Source organism: Oxyura jamaicensis, chromosome 2 (genome assembly GCF_011077185.1).
Source record: "Oxyura jamaicensis isolate SHBP4307 breed ruddy duck chromosome 2, BPBGC_Ojam_1.0, whole genome shotgun sequence".
Lineage (NCBI taxonomy): Eukaryota > Metazoa > Chordata > Aves > Anseriformes > Anatidae > Oxyura > Oxyura jamaicensis.
The window spans coordinates 65,655,887-65,679,104 of NC_048894.1; the positions used below are offsets into that span (position 1 = coordinate 65,655,887).

The following is a 23,218-nucleotide window of genomic DNA, read 5'->3' on the forward strand; positions in this document are numbered from 1 at the left end:
ACAAAGAGACTGGGCAGACAATTAGCATCAGTAAACCTCTTTGGCTGGCCCAACACAACCAGATTTTTTGGTGATAAATTTAAGAAATTGAATATATTTTTCAGTCATCAGACAACACTAATGTCAAATAAGCCATTTTGGCCAGAAACTTGACTTAAAATGGCTTTGTGCTTTTTGAAACCAGCTTAGAAGACAGCACAGTGACTTTGCAGAGTAAAAATGTCTTCACTAGAAAGCCCAGTTTATGGGAACTGACAGGTAAATTCTGTCAAATTCAGCCCCATGACTGACATTCTTCACGCCAAGTTGTCCACCTCAACTCCTCCAATGCCAAAAGTCTTTGTCCCTGAGGCATCCAGAAACAGTCATTCAATCCAAAATATTTGCACAAACAAAATAGCAAAACACCTTCAAATACATTCAAAATAAATCAAATTCCTTACTTGTTTTTTCCCCCCTACATTAGAAAGTTGGCAGACATGGTTACAGAACTTCCCCGGAGATTCCACCTGTGTTGCGCCTGCTTCATTAAAGCATTCCTCCCACATGCCAAAGACATTGTGCATGAACACAAGTTTCTATGCAATAATTGAGTATGCTGCCTCTCAGGACTGAGATGCTAAGCAGAACTCTTCTTTGGGAAAGAAGAGGAGCAGGTGGGATGAGAAGGAACTAGAAGCAAGTTACGATTATGAGGAAGAAGGTGGCAGGAAAATGGAATGTAACTACTGAAACAGCACATTTCAATCCTTGAGGTGTGCTACAGTAGTTCAGGAGCAATCATAGTGTGAAGTACACATACAGTCCTTGTCCCAGGACTTGTGTACTAGGAGGAAGCACAAACTAATTCTGAAGATCTAGCATGCTTACTCTTAATTTTGGAGCTGTTCTTGAGTATGAAGAGTCCTTTGGAATTGTGTATGGAATGCAAGGGCTACAAAGCATTGGATTCCTGAGACTTGGTTAACGATATTTGAAGCTTTTTCCCAATACCAAATGCACAGTTTCAATAACTCTGGCCTCAATTCCTATGCAGCGACAGGTACAAAAGATTAATAATACTGTACAAAAGATTAATAATACTACCTCTTATTTCCACAGGCATGCTATGAAAATCATTTTGCAAGCATTTGTGAAGCATGCACAAAGTATGACTACACAAGAACGAAATTAATGTAGTTAGTTCAAGACTTGGATAGCATATATTAGATAAGGCCATAACCAGGGTGAGGGATAGCAGGGAAAAAAAGTAGTTCCATGAGCAACAGATACCTGACTTCCTTTGGGCTTATCTCACAGTTGGTTATACTGAAGTGTAAGCTCACACGGTAATCTTTCAAATAAAGCACAGTGCTCATGCTCACCCTGTAATTTGTCAAAGCACTTGTGTATTTCTTTTCTCAACTCAGCAATCAATTTTCAGAAATACTTAAAAGAATATTTTGAGACCCTGGCTCACTTGCCAAATTTCAACAGTTGGGATTTTTAAGTTATGCTAATTTTATGTAAATTAGTCTTCTTTTCAGTTTTAGTATAACTTCCTAATAAGCTAATATTTAGATTTTACTTTGTTCCTCATCTTCCACCTGAGTAGTGGAAAAAAAACTAATTATTTTACATTACAGAAATTGCTACAGAGAACAACCAGGAACACAAACAATTTATATAATCTATAATTTGTGTTGCAAAAGAGATTGGGTTGGGATAACACAATTGTATGGGGGTGTTGTTTTTATGCAACGGTTTCAGAAAAAAAGGTATTTTCATTACTGTTACCACTTCTCTTCAACTGTGCAGCATTTTCTGAAAGAATTCAAACTGATATTCTATTAAGAACAATTAGAACTAACACTCCCTGTCGTCACAAAAAATGCAATTAATTTTTTTTTAAGATATGACAAAGCTTTTTATCTTTTAGTTATCTATTTTTATCTTTTAGTTCTAGAAGTTCATTAGTGCAACACAAAAGGTCAAAGTGATTTGATTTTAATGTATGGTTCTTCTCCTGTACTTTTAAGGACAACGCATTTATGTGGTGGCAAGTGATACTTGTACCTTTACTGAAATTTTTCTACTTGTATTATAAAAATAATTAGCATCTCATGTTTCTGTTTTCTCTGTCCCTTTATTTGAGAGGACTCAAAGCGGCAGCAGGGTCAGCTGACTTCTGTTCCACTTCCTTCTGCCTCCTTTCTTTTTGCTTCTGGATTCAGTCATATGAAAACAAATAAATTGCCTCCCCCCTTCTCACTACTTGAAAAAGAAAATCACTATTCAATGTTAGCAAAATAAACAGTAGCTAGCTTGTCTTCCTCTTCTTGCCACTGCCTGGTACTATGTTTGCTAGTAGGATGTTTGGGATTGTAACACAGAGTAGGGATATCAAAAGGAGGTTGGACAGTGCTGTAAGCTCTTATCTCCAGACTTATTAATTACTGCTCCAATGTTATTCTTATTTTATCCATTAGTAAGCTGCCTTCTAGGCTATGAGCTTTTTTGGAGAAGTCTATCGGATACAGTCCATGCTTATACCAACATAATAAATCCTCCAAAATAGTTGAAGCTTCTAGAAATTATTGCAAAACTAACTGAAGTAGCACGAACTATCTGCCAACTGTCCTAGGATGACACACATTTAAAAGGGAGACTAATAAACACCAGTTATGAATATATATTCATATATGCTGTGAATGTGTGTATATGTATGTGCATATGAACTGAAAATATATTCAGTTCGGTTTCATCACTGAGACTAATTTTTTTAATACACCTGCTGATGCAGCAGGTGCATCATTTAATGCATTTAATGCATAAATGCAGCAGGTGCATTTAATTCACTTGACTAGATGCAAAGGAAAAAATGTTACAGGAAAGTAAACCCTGGTGGCTGGACAAGAATATGTAACAGCCAAGGAGAACAGACTACTGATCACATGAGAGGAAACCTTCTCAAGTCCTATTCAGGGGACTAAACAGCAACAAACCCCAACAACTATAGGTGAACCTGGAAAGTTGGAAGTCCTCCTGTTTCCCTGAATTCTGGGTTAGGTTAATGCAGTTCATGACTGCATGACTGCAACCCAGTCATTTCATGGGCAAGGCCATGTCAGGAAGGAAGGTAACTGACATTCCCTGTCAGGACAGGGAAGTAAAAACAAGATTTTTGTAAAAATTCCTGATTCACTCTCTGATACCCAAGACAGATCTTAAAGGGTGCTCAGAAAGACCAAAAAGGCTGATTTCAGAAGAAAAATCCTTGAAATTCACAGCAACCTGTAAGCCAAGGTGGCAACTGCCACAGAATATCAGCGATATTCTGCCCATATTATCTCTGAGCAGTTTTGTATCTCACAAAGGGTCAATAAACAACTATGAAGAAATAGCTAGTTTATTTTACATGACAACTACAGCACTTTGGAAATCACTTAATGAAGGCCAAACAAACAATAGAGGAAAGACATTAACATTACCAGCATTAACAACTCCTAAGTTTAAAATAATTTGAGTAGTGATAGCCCATTCACTAACAATTTATATTTACAGTTCCACAATTATTAAGTCCATTTTTTTAAATACATTTCTTAACTACCATATGTAGTTTTAACTTAACCTGACTAAGAAGGTTTCAGAAGTACCCATTTTTCAGTGCATTTATTTTAGGCAGAACTTTTCCATTTAAGCTGTCCCATACTGAAGCCTCTAAACACTTGGAAAACTTTTTCTGCTAGAAAATACAAGCTGACAGCAGCCAATCAGTAGCATTTTAATGCATCTCAAAGAGCTGTGTTCCTATGATTCAGGAGGGGGAAAAAAAAGAACTACTATGCTAACAGAACTCACCACAGACAGATACACAACCTAAACTTAAATTTCCTGAGAATAGCTTTCTACAGTTAAGAGTGTGCTCCTTTAATTATCAAGGTGTGTTATTATTACTGTCCTTACAGCTGCCTTTTTGCCAAAACTGTTTACCTTCTTCATCCAAATTTTCCAGTTACTTGATCTCTACCTGAAAGAAATTATTCTTAATGTTTTTTGAGCCATCATCAGACTTTTGGAGGCTTTTATGTCAAAAAATTAAAACCATCCTGAGGGTTATTTTAAATTATGCCAGCATGAAACCTCTGGCACAAAAGCAGTCTTCACTGAGGACCAGAGCCTTTGAACACTTGAACAAAAGGCAGTATCACATTTTTTTAAACATGGAAGAAAAATAAGTTTTTTGTATGTGTACATACTTTTTAATTGAGGGGAAAAAAAGAAAAAACAATGTCCTTGGGGTTTTAATTCACATTCTTCATGCTTGGCATCAACAACATTCTTACTCCAAAATATCTTTTAAAATGGCACTCAGAATAATTCTTATATTTACATTAATAACATCCCTTCTTCTGGTTTGCCATGGGATGATTCATCCAGAAGCAATATAGGTCGTTTCAAAAAGTGTTACATTATTAGGGCTAAACAGGAAGCAATATATGCTAATGCTACTAGGCTAATACACTACATTAATAATAAAAAAAAAAAAAGATAAAAATACTTTATGCATTATCTTCCCACTGAAGACAACTACAAAAAGCAGAAAGTCTACCTTATTGTTTTAAATTACACTAAGTCATTTTAAATTATTTTAATTTACACTACGAATCATGTTCTACATGGACTTGAGCAAAGCCATTGATATGGTCCCTCACCACATTCTTACCTCTAAATTGGAGAGGTATAGATTTGAAGGATGGACTGTTACATAAATAAGAATTGGTTGGCTGGTCACAGCCAAAGGGTTGTGGTCAACGGTTCTATGTCTGGGTAGAGGCCAGTCACAAGTGGTGTCCCTCAGGGGTTGGTCCCAGGACCACTGCTCTTCAACATCTTCATCAACAACATAGACGGAATCGAGTGCCCCCTCAGCAAGTTTGCAGATGAGACCAAGATGAGCTGTGCAGTTGATACAATAGAGGGAAGGGATGCCATCCAGAGAGACCTGGACAGGATGGAGAAGTGGGCCCATGAGAACCTCATGAGGTTCAACAAGGCCAAGTGCAAGGTGTTGCACATGGGCTGGGGCAATCTTAGGTATTTATATAAACTGGAAGAAGAACTTGAGAGCAGCCCTGCGGAGAAGTATTTGGGGGTCCTGATGGACGAGAAACTGGATATGAGCCGGCAGTGTGCGCTTGAAGCCTGGAAGGCCAACTATGTCCTGGGCTCCATTAAAAAGGGGTTACCAGCAGGGAGAGGGAGGTGATTGTACCCCTCTACTCTGCTCTTGTAAGACCCCAACTGGAATGTAGGGTTCATGGGGTCCACCATGCAGTCCTAGGGCCCCCAACACAAGAAGGACGTGGAGCTCTTCAAAAGGGTCCAGAGAAAGGCCACTAAGATGATCAGAGGGCTGCAGCACCTCTCCTATGCAGAAAGGTTGAGGGAACTCGGCTTGTTTAGCTTGGAGAAGGTTCCGGGGAGACCTCACTGCGGCCTTCCAGTACTTACGTGAAGGGAGCATATAAACAGGAGGGGGAACACCTGTTTACATGTGTTGGTAGTGATAAGACAAGGGGGAATGGTTTTAAACTCAGATGGGAGATTTAGGTTGGAAATTAGCAGAAAGTTTTTCACTCAGAGCATGGTGAGGCACTGGAATGGGTTGCCAAGAGAGGTTGTGGATGTCCCATCCCTGGAGGCATTTAAGGCCAGGCTTGATGCAACTCTGGGCAGCTTGCTCTAGTGGTTGGCAACCCTGTCCAGAGCATGGGGGGGTTGAAACTAGATCAGGATCTAGTTTGAAAAGGATCTTTAAGGTCCTTTTCAAGCCAGGCCATTCAATATCATTCTGTATGATTCCATACATGTTCCAGCCCTACAGAGGTTCTCATAAACATACAATAGAAAGTTAATACAAATTCCTGTCCTGATTTTTCTTTTTACTCAGCAAGCTTTTCTTCCAAATATCACACCACTCTACTGAAGTACCAGCATTCCTACACTTAATCCATTTTAAACACTCCTGACCTAAACTGACATTTTGGGAAAAGAAAGCAGTCTGGTCTTCTTGTCAAGGTGCAGAATGAGCTTTCCTGTTAACATCTACACACCATAAAACTTCTGAATAGTAAACAAAGGAACAATTCCCTAGAAGTCATGGAAAGGAGTTCACATTGGCAAGAAAAACTGCCACAGCCCTCTAAGACATCTTGAAGAACACAGAGACAAGAATATAGTTCATTTGGCTAACATACTCAACTTAAGCCAATTCCTACTTTAAATTATGGTGTCTCTTTTGATCGAAACATGACATGCCACATTGCCAAGAGCCTGTGAGTATCCATTTCTTGGAGTGCAGAACACACAGTGTGTGCATTCTCAAGGAGGTGGCCTTGGAGAGAGGCTCTGCCACTCCAGTGAATAGCTGCAAACAACTGCATCAGAAATAAATAGATCAGCTGTGTGGGACACTGCATTTCGTGGCAAACGACTAGCTTGGGAAAGTGTATCAACCATAGACTAAGAAATATGCCAGACAAAACATTGCCCCATTAATTTGAAGATCCAATACTTCTTATTCTTCACAAGCAAGAAGGTCAGGGTCTGAAAACCTCCAAGCAGTAAAATCAGGTGAGAAACAGACTTCTAGATTTCTTACACCCAGAGTGGTAACCTGCTAACACTGCCCACTCTGATACTTTTCTGACAAACTACCTTCCACAGACAATCACACCTGCCAGCATATGTTCAAGTCTACGATCTCTCCCATCCCTACTATGGGCAGGAAGAGATCTTGATTAATAGTAATTCCTAGCTCGAGGAGATAAATTTCCCGCCCCACCATCGGGCGTTGCTATTGCTAATGTACATTACTGCTTCACCTTTCCTGGACAATGATTTTGCATTTCCAGTGCCAACAAAGTATATTTCCTACAGCAATTTAAGTGCCCACCACACTGAAAATCTCTTTTTTCTGGATGGGTCACACTCAAACAGAAGGAAGCAAGGAAGGATTGCTCTGGGAAGCAACCAATTTCTTAAATAAGAAATATCTCCATAATGTATGTAATGGAAAGCCAAGCATACACCCAATTCAAGACATATCACCATAAAAGAAGGCGAAGCAACATGGGTAAGAGGTTTAATTTTCTTAGACTTAAGCCAGACTCACCTCCACTTCCCTTTGGAACTGGGGGGGTTGTGGGGGGAAGAGGAAAAACGTCTTTCTAAAGTAGCATCATCAGGGGAAAAGGATCTCTGGAATGTAATAACTAGTTTTAAGTAAATCAACTTCTAGCAATCTCAGCCTATGCTCAGGATAATTGCCACATGCACTGACAGTTCTACCTGATTACACAAGCTTAAAGAGAAGAATCTGCAGCAAAGGATTGTTTCAGCTGTGGGTCACTGAGATGACCTGTAAGAACTTTGTGAAAAATAAAGAAAAACCAACACAGATATGGGAACTGCTGCAGCTTCTTCCTCCAAGGCTGAAATGTAAATTCTTGATATGTATACATACATAACCTGTACACTCACGTGAGTCGGAGACAAGTAAGCAGGATCAACATGTGGCAGAATGGCAAAGCGAGCAGTTAAGAGTCCTGAAACACCTGCAGCCAGTGCTTAGGAGGGAAAGGTGTGCCAACGACATCCCCACTGTTTACAGGCTCAAAATGCAGTAGTGAGCAGGATTCGGGGCTGCACGATGTGGTAGAGCCCTAGTAAATCAGCAAGAGCAGACAACTGCTAGAACCACAGATTACCAAAGAAGGTAATTTGGGGGCTGAAAAAAAATCTCAGGTGTCCTTTAGATGCCTGTAAAGCAGACCCAGACAGAAAGTGGATACAAGAGAGATCTAGATTTGTTCACATGCAACAAGAACCACGAAGTCACAAGATAAGCAGAATAAGATGCCCTAACTGGACTCCTCAAAGCCCATGGTTCTCTGTGGAGTGAAGCTCTCTAAACCCAGTGCTTTTGTCCAGTAAAGACCGTGTGCTTCTGGACACCTGCCTTGTTCATGTGCTTTTATCTAGCAACCATTTCTGATTCCTGTCAGACAGGGTAGTAGGCTATACATAGACCTCTCATCTAAACTAGGTCCGCTGTTCATATGAATAAAGTTAGGCGAAACTCTTCACTTCTGGAAGATAACTTGACTGAGAAATACAAATGGCACCTTCACTAATGCTTTTGGTAGGCTAGGAGATGCAGGATTTGTAAATACTATGCAAAGGGTAAGGCCCTCTAAATGCAGACGTTTAACATTTCTATCTGCTAGAGAGCTGGTTACTAGACAAAAGTAGTTTAAACACAAGACCAGAAGGCACATTTCTACCTTCTAGATGTTTCGTGAAGAATATTTAAGTCGAAAGGAGAAGGTAGGTATAAAACAAGGAACGACCCCAATACTCTATTTTGGCATGCTCAAATGCTGTCCTTATTCCATGTTTTTTTTTTCTTTTTTCCATTTTATTATTTTTAAAAGATTGGCAATGTAGGACAGGGAGAAAAAACAACATTTTCTTTTAATTAACTCTTTATCTATCAAATTTCTAGATAAACTGATTAACCAGTTAAGTGTTTATTCTGATCTTATTTCCCTTTCCCTGTTCTCTTACCTTCAGGCTTTTATTGAAAAGGTTTTTCACAAGTCCAAATGTAAAAGCATTCCTCATTAACAAACATCTATACTTAATATTAGGCAGTACGTCAACTAATATTATATTGAAAGAAACAGGAATCCTGAGTGTTCAGTACTGGTACTACATCTTGCATGTAAAAAACAAACAAACCATGCTTTAACTTAAAGGAGGTACACCAATAACAAAAAAATACTAATAGTTACTTTCAAGAGTTAGCTTCCTTTATGAAATCTTTTAAGTGGTGCTTCATGATTCACTGAGTTGTAAGCATGAGTCGTACAGCACGGTTGATCCCACACTATGGGAATCTTTTCAATATATTAGGAAGTCTGAAGATCACATAAGAGATGCAATAAATTGTCAAAACATGAGCTATATCTGATTGACAAGCAAATGCATAAGGCAGCTTGTTTGGCACGCCTTAATTTTTTTTCTTTGCTTTGGAGTTCATGTAAGAGAATGTTTTATGAATAGGCTCTGGAAAAAAATGACTCAAAAAATCCCTTAATAGAAAAAATTCATTTTTTCATAAAATGCCATACCTGAAGCATGGTATACTTCCACTTAATTATGTATTTTTCTGAATGTGTACATGGACCATCAAAAAAGCCGTGTTTTTTTGTTGTTGTTGTTTTTTTTTTTTTTAAGCAGCAAACAGTTGCTTGTTAGATTCTGCCCCTCCTAACTATTAAAAAGGAAAAAGAAAAAAAAAGGAGGGGGGAGGATGTCCACATTCAACAGTTACAATTAGTTAGCATCATCATTATCCTGCTTTGAAGTCTACCATGCAAAAAAAATCTGGCAAGGGTTTTGGCCTTCATTTCTGTCTTCGATAACCAATTTCACATTACTCTGACAGTTTAAGGAGTAATAGAAGTCATTCAGCTGCACTACATACCTCTGTTGAGGTACCCGATTGATGGCTTGCCCTTTCTAGCCATTTGAAATGGAGCAGACCTTACAGTAAAAATCTCACCAACACAGATCTACTCCAGAAATTCACAATACATTAATTTATACAGTAAGTGATGTGCGGATTCCATCAAAGAAGCACCCATATGCTCATTTTACCAACACAATTACCAACTCCAGATGTTTGTTTCATTTATCAGAGGCCTCTATAAGCTAAATGTACATCCACAAAGCCAGACAAACACACACACACACCTTTACGTACAACTACATGGTTTCTTACTGTTTCCAGCTCTGCAAAGAATACTGCAGTCATGAATTAAAACATCACCTCCCAAAGTTCTGTCTTGTACCCGCTCTTAGCAAGGTTTCTGGGAACACATATTAGGGACTGAATACGTTTACATTACCTCCAACCTTAGGCCCACCAGCCGAACCCGGCTTTCTTGTACTGTTGGAAGGATTTCCTGGCTTTTTAGGTGCAGGAACCTTAAAGGCTGAAGCAGCTGATGATGGCCTATTTCCATCCACTGACTCTTCATCATCAAAGCTTTTGTCTGGAAAAGGATACATTAAATAAAAATAAAACCATTAGAATGAAGGTATATTTATTTGCTGATCAGCTATTTTGCTTCACATTTCACAGAGATTCACAAAATGCATAAATAAAAAAGGATTTATCACTTTGTCCTCTGTCTGTGACCTGGGAACAAAATGACAATGGGAAATAAACAGCATTTTCTACACAGTAAGTGTTTATAAAACATTATTTTGCCTCCTTAATTAACCACTCTAAAATTGCATGCTGAAAATTAATCCTACACATTCATTCCCACAAAGGGAAAATATCTTTGCACAGATTGATTTTTTTGCCCATTTCTGAATATTTTCCCCAAAGGACAGCCCTTTTCTCCTTTTACTCACGCATGCATTTTTCTGCTGCACATCCTCCCACAATGAGTCTACCAGCACTCCCTGCCTCCTTCCTTCCACACAGATTTTTCAACTTACAATCGCAGATCCGCTTGCAGATCAGCCGCCTCATTCCTCTGATAGCTCTCAAATCTCCTCACCCTAGGACAGACCCAGCACTTCACATGGCCACAACGCAGTGAATTCTCAACCCTAAGCGAAGATGCGATGGGAACCTGCTCGCAAACGCCCCAGATCTTCCACTGAGGTTTGTGCCGGCATTTTTCTCTGCCTTCCCCACACTAGGTGCTGGAAGAGCCAATAGGCTGAGAGGTGACATCATCGGCAAGACGGTGGGAATCCTTCCTGCAAATAAATGCGTTCCCACACACAGCGTCCGCCACAATTGCCATCCTGCATTCAAGCCATCAGACCGCCTGCCCACTGCGTTCTGGGGTTGGTGCTCCTCTCTCCCATGACTGCAGATTTGTTAATATCTAAGCAAGGAAGGGATTAATCTCTAGTTGCTACATAAAGAGGCCTTAGTGCTTCAGAATACAAAACCTGCAGCAGAACACAACCGTTTATCAACCCGCTTGGTGAAGGAAGGATGTGTCTGTAAGCATCGACATGGAAAATATAACAGCCTGTGATTCCCATAATAACTAAAATGGGCAAGGCTGAGCCCCAGCTGCACTACAGTAATAGAAGACCAATTTAGCATATTACCTTCTTTAGAACCTGTTACATCTAAAAAATAAAATTAATTGCAAACCCTTGTTACCTCTGGAAGGGAGGCTATTTACCCGTTGCTTATCCAGAGCTTGTTTCCAGCAAAATGTCAACTATATTTAATAATACATTTTAATAATATAGCCTCCCAAAGGGAAGCAGCTTTCATTAAAATGGTAAAGCCAGGCTTTTCCCCTCTCTGCAGCATTTGCAGCAAAACCTAATGTTAGAACAACCCACGTTTAACATGTCAGAGATCACTGGTCCTGTAGCGAAGGCATTTTTCTAGCACTAGCGAAAAGCTGTGTACTGCATTAAAAAAATCTTGACTATTAAAGAAACAGGAAAAAAAAAAATAAGACACATCTGGACACACAGTGACAACTTGCATGGCACTCATCCCGCCCTCTCCTCTCTCACATACACTAACTTGTAGGAGAAGCTCCCCATGCTCCCTGGGGTGCAGATCTGCCAGGTATGGGGCCACAGCCCCGCATTGCTGTGGGAGCAGCATGGGGCTGCACAGCCCAAGGGCTGGGGAGGCGGATGTGTTCCCATCCCTGCTGCTTCTGCTCCCAGCAGCACAAATAGAGCCAGGTGTCATAGTTTTGAACAGGGAACACCACCAACCCGATGCCAGGTTGAGTGTAATAAGCCTCAAACTGTAATAGGGATACAAATTATGATGGTTAAAGTCTAGGATGCCTGCAACGCTACAGGTAATTTTAGAACAGCATTAGGTAATATCTGGCAAATTTTTAAGCAGCCTGAACAGACCAACACTGACACATCAATATGCTATTGTGAAAACCAATCAAATGTAAATATTTGAATAAAGCAACAAAAGCATTTTTGATTTTTTAACATTCAGAATGAAACAGGCTACATTTCATGCTACTACCCAACTGCACAACAATGCAGCATTGATACACAAATATTGCACAAGAGGCCTTTGAAAAACATTAATTTATTTAGAGCACATTAAAAATATGAAGTGAGCATTTGCTCATTTAAGCAAAATCTCCTAATCAAAGAAAACATACCCCCCCCCCCCCCCCCCAAAAAAAAAAAAAAAAAAAAAAAAAACCTGAACAACCCCAAAAAACACTCTGGGAACCAAATATTCTTAGTTACCGACATGTTGGGTAATTAGGTGCCCATATATTAAACAATGCTCTGGATAATACAGTCATATTTCTAAACCTCGAAGACTTTTTTCATACACCAAACACTGTTAACACTGGATTAAAAACCTACCCTATTAAATAGTTTCATACGCTTGTGCTGTCCACAGAAAAACCTAGCCTTTACAAAGCCATTTTTTCTATTTCTTTTTTCCCCCACTCCTTCAAATGGAAAAGGATTTTTTGAATCACAGAACTCACCTTAACCACGGATAACATAGACATTCTCAATTGGTCTTTTTCATGATTTATGTAAAAAAAAAAAATGAAGTACAGTCACCACAACTTACAGCACATTACCGTTTAATTCTAAGTTTTAAGGCTAAAGTAGTAAGTGTTGAGGTGTATATTTTTTTAAATAAAGAAGAACATTAGAATTTTGTACTACCTTTCACAGAAACCTGAAGTTTTTCTCCACCCATTTAGGCCTTCACAGTTTTATTTCCCTAGGCTTTATTAACAGTGTAAGACCAATTTATCTTTAGGAACACTTCGTTTTCAGAAAGAGCCCTAGAAGTATTTGTGAATACCTGAAACCTGCAATCTTCCATGAAGATGTGCTTTCCATGCATTCTCACTTGTGTGCCATGACACTTGTTTGCCTCTCTCACAAAAGCACTTCCACATAGCCCAGCACTTAGACCTCAGGCTCGAGGTACAAATGTTAATCCGCAAGGCAGAAGCAAGGTACGGGTCTACAAAAGCCAGCAGAGCTGAGACAATTTACTATGTGCCCCCAGTCAGCTCCTGGAAGAGGGCTGAAGCTCCTGACACCCCATATGCAGCGTGATGATGGTTATACTGACAGCACCCAGCTATGACTGTAACGGTAGTTTTGTGTAGTCTGCAAATGAAATTATTTTCTCCAATGGAAGCTATAAAAGACTAAATAGAATTGATAGTTTCAAATCAAGTCCACCTGAAGGATGCAAACACGTTTTCAGTCTAGAATGGCTTTGAGAAAAATAACTAAAAGCAATTTAAAATGTATTAAGATAATTTACAAGGTCAAACACTTTCAGCATATCTAATTGTACATTTGCAAATATACCTGACAGCAGAAAGAGCACTCTCCTAACAGCATTTATAACAAAGTTCCAAACTATTGAAAATGAGCATAAAAACCTGTATGAATTGCTAGCAATTTATAAAACGTGAAAGGAAGAATACAATTAATGAAAGAGACCACATCTCAGTTAAATCTCTTAAGACTGTCCTTGTACTCAATATCTTCATTCTAAATCTCAATGGATAGTAAGAGTATTGGTGCTAAGTACTTCCCCACAGACGAAAGCCTGGAATCTAGTATTGCCAAAAGCTCCTGAAGAAACCTAGAGAGCACCATAGGTTCTCACTTTGGTACAACTTTGCTTCCAGATGAAGAACTTCCAGCTAGAAAAGTACCAAAAAAGGTTGTTATATTCATAAAGCTAGCAACACAAGTTCGAGCATTACAAGTTTTCTCCTCTATAGTAGAGGAATGAGAGCTCTGCAAAGTCGGCATGTGTTGTACAAGGGCTCCGTAGCAAGTGAACTGGTATCCAGGAGTACAAAATGTTTCAGAAGAGTCAATGTAGTGTTTCTAGTAAAACAAACAAACCGGCCAACCTGACCAAAAGATTAGGCTCTAGAGTTTGGTAGACTCTAAGTTCTGTAAATTTGATAAAGTTATTCGAAGATTAAATCCAGACAGCTGTTCTACTAGAAAAAGAAATCAGATTTGTGAACCACAGCAAAGGTTCAAATAAAATTTTTAAGTAACATACTATGCGATTTGAATTAAAAATAACTAAAAGATAAAGGATATCTTTCTGTCTTGTAGCAGTACACTCGGTGGCCAGATTATACATTTGTATTACCTGTTTTTAAAATTATTCAGGCATGTCAAAGGATAAGTACTTAAAACCAAAGTCAATATTCAAAGAACATTCCAGTACTCCCAGTGCTGAAAACATCTTAACAACCTATTTACTCTGATTTGGTTATCAAGTGATAATGGTAATTACAAATGTATGCAGGGACAAAAGAGAATCTAAACCTTTTCATATCTAGAGAAAAAAAATATTTTAGTGCTGATATATATTAAGTGAAAATTAATTTATTGCTACCACAACTCAAGCCTTTACTTATTTGGTCTTACGAATAATAGAATTGATGTCACATTTAATATCTAACATTTTCTAAGTCACAGGCAACAATGAAAGAAGTGCATCATCATCTACATGCCTGTAGAAATAGAAGATCTACACTCTACTCATGCTGCTCAGAAGAAGTTAATCAGAAGATAACTGATCTTAAAGCAGATCCTTAAGTAACACCACAATAAGGAAAAAAAAAAAAAAAGTTTCCTTGCAGTAACAGTGACCTAAAGCTGGCCATAAAGGCAAAAAAAAAACCAGCAGTCAAGATCTTACATGGGCTGTGAATACCAATATGTAGTGTTTTAAAGTAGGTACAGAGTAGTCAAAGAGTACAAAAAGTACAAAGTAGTCAAAGTAGCCTAATAAAACCTCTTCTAAACCTTGATTTTTGTTAAAACATGTCCTTCCTATAACCATTCTTTTTTCAAGTATTGCTAACTGATACTATGATTTTGGACTACTCTTAACAGTTCCTCTTCCACACCACAAACACACAAACTTTGTATAAAAACGTTATTGAAAAAGCACAGCTCAGCAAAACAATGACAAGTAGATTCAACTCCTGACCTTTCCCTCCTACATCTTGCACCTACCAAGAGGCTCCAACTGCCAGTTGGTGCTGCACAGACATGGCCAGCATTAACTACTTGAACAGCTGGGACTGGGTCAGTAGCTCGCTTCCAGCTGAGCTGGTACAGCCTGCAACAACTTCCACCAAGCATGAAAAGGAAGCCGCAAGCACTAGGGATGCATCAGGTTAGTTGATACTTCTAAACAATACTTCAAGCCAATGCCCCACCCTATTTAGTGAGCACTTTATCCCTTACACATCAGGCATTTCATACAGCGGGAATCTGTTTGTCCTACCACAAACGACAGGATTCGGCTGCCTACGCCCATTCATTCTAAACCCAGTTTAGACAGTCCTGGGCATCCTGTCTACCTCCAGCTGACATTCCAGAAGGGCACCCATCTCCTGCAGGTCTTGTGCTGCACTCTGTACCATGTGGCTCAGCTGGAAGCTGCAGAGCATCTTAAAAGGCACTACCTACCTAGGTTTAGCCAGCTGAAGAACACTCACGATGCTTTAGACCAAACATAAAGGCAGAATTCCCAGTCAGTATCCCTGTGTCCATGAAGGTAAAAGAAAAGGAAAAAAGAAAAAACATACCAACCAACAGCAAAATAAACAGCAAAGCACGGAAAACAAAACAAAGAAACACAAACAATGTATTGCAACCAACCCTGAAGCCAAATTCAATTCACATGCCATTTTTTTTCGGCAGTTCTAGTGGACTACAGCATCTTAAAACAACCAAAAAACAAAAGCACAGGAAACCCCACACAGTAACATGAATGGGGCAAACAAATCAGCCAAATGTATCACAATTTTTAATTGGATCAACAGCATAATGTTCCCCGTAACTTTCCAGTAAGATTGTGAGGTGGAGCATGGCTCTACCACACTCTGCTATCGCTACAGCACAGTGAAATAGGTCCATGCCAGATGTGCCTTGAAACAAACAAAACAAAAGCAAAACATACCACCAATAATCTAAACGAAAGTGGCAAGAAAAGAGGGGAAAACTGGAAAGGAGAAACTAGACCTGAGAGAGACATTTAGAAAATAAATATTTAGGAATGGCAATGGCACTTGCCATGATAATTATTCCCATTTCTTAAAGCCTATCTAATTACACTAATAATTTATCCATTTCCCTCAATAGTTCCATGAAAGACTATCTTCAGAGATGACTTAATTCAGTAAAAATATAAAATATTCCAATAGTATTTTCCTCACCCCAAATAAAAGCTAGTCTTACACTCCATAAACTCTATTGTCTGTCTGAAAGACAGGATTTAGAAGACAAGGTTTCAAACAAAGCTGCAAAAAGCCAAAACAAGCAACTGAGCTAATTTCCCTTCCAAGCCAAGCTTTGTCCCAGTCTCTAGTTCTGAAATATTTTCCTCAAACTGAAGTAATTTTCTCATTTCTACCATTATCTACTACGATTAAGGGAAGGATTCTGGATCTATCTTTAACATTTGCAGCACCTGTAAAATTATTTCCACTGTCCAGTTACATTTGCAGAACTATTTCCTTTAGTCAGTTTTAAATTATTTACCTTCCAATTGGACTTTTCTTTGTTATGCATTTCCCAAAGGTTACTCCACACTGACGATGCAGTCAGTATTTCCGTACTGTGAAAGTCAACAGCTTTATTCGCAGCTTTCCTCAGGTGCATTGAATAGCCTCCTAAATCAACACCTAGCAGTCTGTGGCCTACTAGTAACTAAAGCATAATTTAGTCAGTAAAGGGAAGAGGCAAGGCACCATCTACAGCAGGATACACAATTAAACATGAAAAAGAGTACATACTTACCTCTCATTTTTCCTCAATGTTTCTAGGATGTTGTTGCTTAAAAGGCCACACTATACTCAGTGCTAACATGTTAACATAGTGTTGTGCGAATAACAAACAAAAAAAAGCATAGAAAGAAGAGAGACATTATTTGTAGAGGAAATCACAAGTAGATAATTTCTGACAATGTAAAGATGTAAGTTGATTCAGTATCTGTATCACAGTAACTGATGGGAATACTCCTCTGTTCCAGCACAAAGTAAAATTTTAAACATCTGTGCTGACATGGGTACTCTTCTATGAAATTTTAGAAACAAAGCTGAGAGGGGCAGGAACTTCTGAAACAATCAAGACCTGTGGCAAATGAATATGAATACTCCCATATAAAGTCTCTCTACCCAGACAGTGATTATAATGAAATTTGGTAGTTCACTTAAAATAGTAACAACCAAAAAGAAATAAAAGTTTTGAAGAGGATTTTTACCTTCTTCATGGCTGGTAAATCTATGGCTGGTAAAGCCTGTGCTATTCATCTTTAAAATCTTCTACTTCATAGCTGCTCTTTGCTCAGTAGGCCTGGTCTCATTACATAGGCTCCCTATTTTTTTTTTTTTTCTTTCTTCACAAGTTTCCTTTGCTTATACACTGAGTATCTACTCTCAATAGCTTTAGTGTGTACTTCAGCAAATTCACTAACCTATTTTAAAACAATTATATTTAATATGAAAATGCATTATATTTGGTTAGAATCCACTATGTGTAAATTACAACAACATGAGGTACTTTAGTTCAGAAAAGTGAGAAAAAAGGACTATTGCCTTTGTACCTGTAGATGAGTCAGTCAAACAACTGGCACCCATTGAGGAAGGAATGATTTGCAGTAGTTCCAGTATCTAGTTCATTCATACAAACATTTGAGTTTAACTATTTAAATTTCAAAATATTAATTAGTAATATATCACCACAAAGGTGAGCAAGGCAGATTTAAGGACCACGTTCATTCACCTTTAACACGTATGATATGCCCCTTCATTATCACATATGTGTGATATGTATCATGTAATATCAGTTAAGAACGTTCACAGAGAGCTCAAATTGTGATTCACTATTAAAGGTTGACAATGATAGATTTACTTTTAACATCAGAGAAATTACTTGAGCAGCAAATGCTCACATTACTTCTTAGCTTAGCCAATTTCTGTGCATTAAACTATATCTGCATGTTGGAAATAGAAAATAGCAAGACAGATTCAAAAATAAAACACAGCTCCTAAAGATGAAGCGAATGTATAGCTCTAATATGAACACACAGAAGTAAAGAGATTTATTTTTCTAATTTTACTCTAAATGCATGTAGTTCAGGAATTAGAAAATAACATTTATCTGAACGTGAAAACGCGTACCACAGCACAGAATAAAAGGGGTTGTTAATGGCCTTTGAGCTCACTAGCCAACCTGTTCTCTACCTGACATACTCAGGACTGGAGATGAAGAAATTATGCCAAATTACCTTCTATTTATTCTCAATGCTGCTGCTTTACTGTAGCTGACAAAAACTGTGGTATTATTACCATAGACTCCACTAAAACAGGACTTCTTATAGAAAATGAAAAAAAACTCACATCAGATCTGAAAAATCAGAAGTGTCTGACATGCAGCTAGACAGTTTCAGTAGATGCCATTTTTCTTCTATAAGAACATCACCTAATCCCTAATGTGGCTGCACACTGGGACAGGCTCCCCAGGGAAGTACTCACTGCACCAAGCCTGTCTGAATTTAAGAAGCGATTGGACCGTGCACTTAGTCACATGGTCTAAACGTTTGGGTAGACCTGTGCGGTGCCAGGAATTGGACTAGATGATCCTTATGGGTCCCTTCCAACTCGGGATATTCTATGATTCTACGAATCCCCAAATTAAACATTTTACATGCTCTCCTCAATGTTTCTAAGGAGTTTGTAAAATAATAATAATAATAATAAAGTCAATGCTGAAATTTAGACCAAAAATTTTAGACCAATGCTGAATTCAGACCAAAAAATCTATGCAGAAGTGCTTTTGACCCTCAAGTTCAATAGCAAACCTTGTATTTCAGAAGTCAATTGCTTTAGAGACTTCTACAGTTCTACACACAAAATGATTATTGATGGTAAAAGGGTATTTTGGCAAAAATACATCTACTTAGGTTAATTGCTTGGGTGGCCAAGGAACTTCACAGAGTTCTGGCATTCCACGAAGGCAAAAATACCTAGTTTTAAGACAGCAAGTTTCTCATCAAGGCTGTATAAGTTTTTCTCTGCATCTTCATCCCTTGTCCTCACCTTCCCTGAGGCTACAAACATCCACAGTTCTGAAGGCTTTGAAATGTTTCAGAGTTGAAGAGCAGGATTTTTACAATCAATTAAATACATGTGAACCTATACCATTAAACTTGGAACCACAAAAATCTATTGCCTATATTCCATACAATTGTACAACTCCCTTGAATTTTAAATTACAGCTACTTCTTGTAAGAAATCTACATATACAGCTTTGAAACTAAGGCACATTTATTAACACAATATACAGAGTGGAATCTGACTCAGGTGAACGCTATAGCAGAATCCTTCTGAAAAAGATAATTTGAAATGATCCAATTATAGCTTACTTTCTTTTCAGTATTTACAGCAGCTAGACTTTATTAAAATGACATAGAAACAGTAACTCTTCATATTTAATAGATAACAAAGATGAACATTACCCAGCAAGGCAAATATCCAATTAGTCTTGTGAAAGAATCTTTCAACATCTGTCAAAGAAAATGCTTAGTAGACCATAAATTTCTCCTTGGGCTGTTGGCAATTCTAACACTAATTTCAAAATTTACATTTTTTTGATGTATCTATATACACACACATTTAAAATGTATATATATTATATACATACATAATATTATATATATATATAAGCCATAGTCTGAATTAATCAAAGATGTTTGAAAAAACAGGGTATTAATTGAAACACCAAGAAGGTTTTTTTCCCTCCATGTAACTTATTCCTAAAAACAAATGGAAACATACTTCAAAAGCAACTAAAACTTCCAGATGCCAAATTAAGCATATCTGGAAACCTTTTCAGTGAATTGTCATGCTTAAGGAAAAAAACAACCTCCCTCACAAAACAAAACAAAACTGAAACATCCATACACAAGCTTCCTGAAACTGAATACAGAATGTTCCTTTAAACTGATGAATTTCATTTAGAAACCGGAAGACAAAACTTATTCATAGTTATTATTCTAGAACTATAGACACATAAAGGGTAGTTATCACTCTAGAATCCACTGTTGTTTTGAGAAACTAAGTGTATGTTTTCATGTTTGCAACTCTGAGCATTTGTTATCAAGGAAACTGAGTTGCTTATTTCTTGCTGGAAGCTTTTTTAAATTCATACCAGTGTTGAACCTTGCTGTGTTCATCCATTCTATGAGCAGAATGGTTCCTTTTCATACAGCCCTTGGCTGCTCTACACATTCCCTCCCTCTCCCACTTAGTTCTTTCACTGTTCCACTGTTCTTTTACAGCTACTAGCAATGATATGCCCACTTCATAGACAAAATGCTACTCAGAACCTATGCTAATCAGTGAGAGTACCATGCGATTTTACAATGAAAAGAAACTTTCAACTGGGTTGATTCAGAACAGCCGTCAAATTCCAACTTAGAGCATCTGTCCTTCATCTCTTAAGCACAGAGAGTAAAGCCATTTCCCAAACCAATGTGCCTACCAGCTGCTAACAATGGAAGTGGAAGAGTGCACAGCAATTAAGAGGGAAGGGAGCCAGTGCAGGCACAGTTAGCATGTTTAGAAACAGCCCCGAAGAAGAACAGAAAAGGGAATAAGTGATGCATTTCTATTTCCCAGTACTTCCTTCTGCTAGTGTCTAAAGTATTTGCTTCAGGAAACGGCTCTAGACAGTAGAAAGCATCACAGCTATATTCTGTGCATTTTCTAGGCCAACTGAATGTAGGCCAACTGAACAACAAGTTTATTACCATCATCCACAGGACCATGTGGGTTTAAAAAGTTTCCACTCTCGCACCAAATGAAGGTAAAGTCATAAACACACACCAAAAATGCAAATACATAGCAATTTTAAATATATAAAAGCAAGCTCCTGTCTGAACCACAGCTACAGTTTCTGTACCTTTAACATGTCCATATTTTTTTTTTTTCAGTTGAAAGTAAAATATTAAAGCTGGACAGCACCCACATTTTACAGAAAGTACTAATCAGATTAAAGACTTAGGAAAACAGCCTTCCGCTCAGAAGAACATCAGGCAATAGAAGATTGTTCTTGTACTCTAAGACCATGCATACATTAATGAGGTATTTTGAAAGAAAACAAAACTCATCATTTGATATGCATATGTAGTGAGATATAAGGATGATTCTTAGTATATTTACATATAGTTACTAGAATACACAACTAAATCAGTTACATATACTTCATCATTTGAAACATGATAACTTGAACTTATGAAACGTCATGACATTGTATGTCATTTAAATAAAAATCCAGTAAGTAAATTTATCTCTTTCATCTGTATGATCCAAAATACAACACTCAATATATGCTAGTCCAGCAAGTGTTGGCACCAAATACGTCTGCTTACAAAGCTGATTAGATGCTTTCAGATAGTTCTCAAATACCTTATGTCTGGAACTGCAATGTTTACTGCACCCAAACAAAACCTCTGCCTAATCTCTCTTTCACGCCTCCTCTCCCTGCCCCTACACAACGTAGCCCAGAGAAAGCAGTCCAGGAGGTTTCTGGAGAGCATGGAAGATAACTTCCTGACACAGCTGGTTGGCGAGCCTACCAGGGGAGGTGCCCCGCTAGATCTTCTGTTCACTAACAGAGAAGGACTGGTGGGAGACGTGCTGGTCGGGGGCTGTCTTGGGCAGAGTGACCACAAAGTGGTAGAGTTCTCGATACTCGGTGAAGTCAGGAAGGGGATCAGTAAAACCGCTGTCTTGGACTTCCGGAGGGCTGACTTTGAGCTGCTGAGGACACTGGTTGGTAGAGTCCCTTGGGAGGTAGTTCTGAAAGACAGAGGAGCCCAGGAAGGCTGGGTGCTCTTCAAGAAAGAAATCTTAATGGCTCAGGAGTGCTCTGTCCCCACGTGCCCAAAGACGAGCCGGCGTGGAAGACGACCGGCCTGGCTGAGCAGAGAGCTGTGGCTCGAGCTTAGGAGAAAAAAGAGGGTTTATAATCTTTGGAAAAGAGGGCGGGCCACTCAGGGGGACTACAAGGATGCTGGGAGGCAGTGCAGGGACAAAATCAGAACGGCCAAAGCTCATCTGGAGCTCAATCTGGCCACTGCTGTTAAAGACAACAAAAAATGTTTTTATAAATACATCAATACCAAAAGGAGGACTAAGGAGAATCTCCAGCCTTTACTGGATGTGGGCGGAAACTTAGTAACCAGAGATGAGGAAGAAGCTGAGGTGCTTAATGCCTTCTTTGCCTCAGTCTTTAACAGCAAAACCAGTTGTTCTCTGGACACCCAGTACCCTGAGCTGGTGGAAGGGGATGGGGAGCAGAATGTGGCCCTCGTAATCCACGAGGAAATGGGTGACAACCTGCTACAGCATTTGGATGTACGCAAGTCGATGGAGCCAGATGGGATTCACCCGAGGGTGCTGAGAGAACTGGCGGAGGAGCTGGCCAAGACGCTTTCCATCATTTATCAGCAGTCCTGGCTATTGGGGGAGCTCCCACTTGACTGGCGGCTAGCAAACGTGACACCCATCTACTAGAAGGGCTGGAGGGTAGACCCGGGGAACTATAGGCCTGTTAGTTTAACAGCAGTGCCAGGGAAGCTCATGGAGCAGATTATCTTGAGAGTCATCACGCAGCAGTTGCAGGGCAAGCAGGCGATCAGGCCTAGTCAGCATGGGTTTATGAAGGGCAGGTCCTGCTTGACGAACCTGATCTCCTTCTATGACAAGGTGACACGCTGGGTGGATGAGGGAAAGGCTGTGGATGTGGTCTACCTTGACTTCAGTAAGGCATTTGACATTGTTCCCACAGCATTCTCCTCAGGAAACTGGCTGCTCATGGCTTGGACTGGCGTACACTTCGTTGGGTTAAAAGCTGGCTGGATGGCCGGGCCCAGAGAGTTGTGGTGAATGGAGTCAAATCCAGTTGGAGGCTGGTCACTAGTGGAGTCCCCTGGGGCTCGGTACTGGGACCAGTTCTCTTTAACATCTTCATCGATGATCTAGATGAGGGGATGGAGTGCACCCTCAGCAAGTTTGCAGACGACACCAAGTTAGGTGCGTGTGTCCATCTGCTC

General features: G+C 39.1%; 1 protein-coding gene across 50 annotated transcripts in view; it reads right to left on the bottom strand.

Moving 5' to 3' along the window:
• The window catches only part of CLASP2 (cytoplasmic linker associated protein 2), a 141,423-nt gene that overhangs the window by 78,820 nt on the left and 39,385 nt on the right, over positions 1–23,218 (bottom strand). For 46 of the 50 annotated variants that reach the window (XM_035316143.1, XM_035316195.1, XM_035316179.1 and 43 more), the window contains one exon: positions 9,957–10,103. In XM_035316143.1, the coding sequence (XP_035172034.1) occupies positions 9,957–10,103 (147 nt within the window). Of the gene's footprint in view, positions 1–9,956; positions 10,104–10,557; positions 10,764–23,218 lie in introns of those variants that run through there. The other 4 variants (XM_035316191.1, XM_035316188.1, XM_035316192.1 and 1 more) reach the window with 2 other exon arrangements.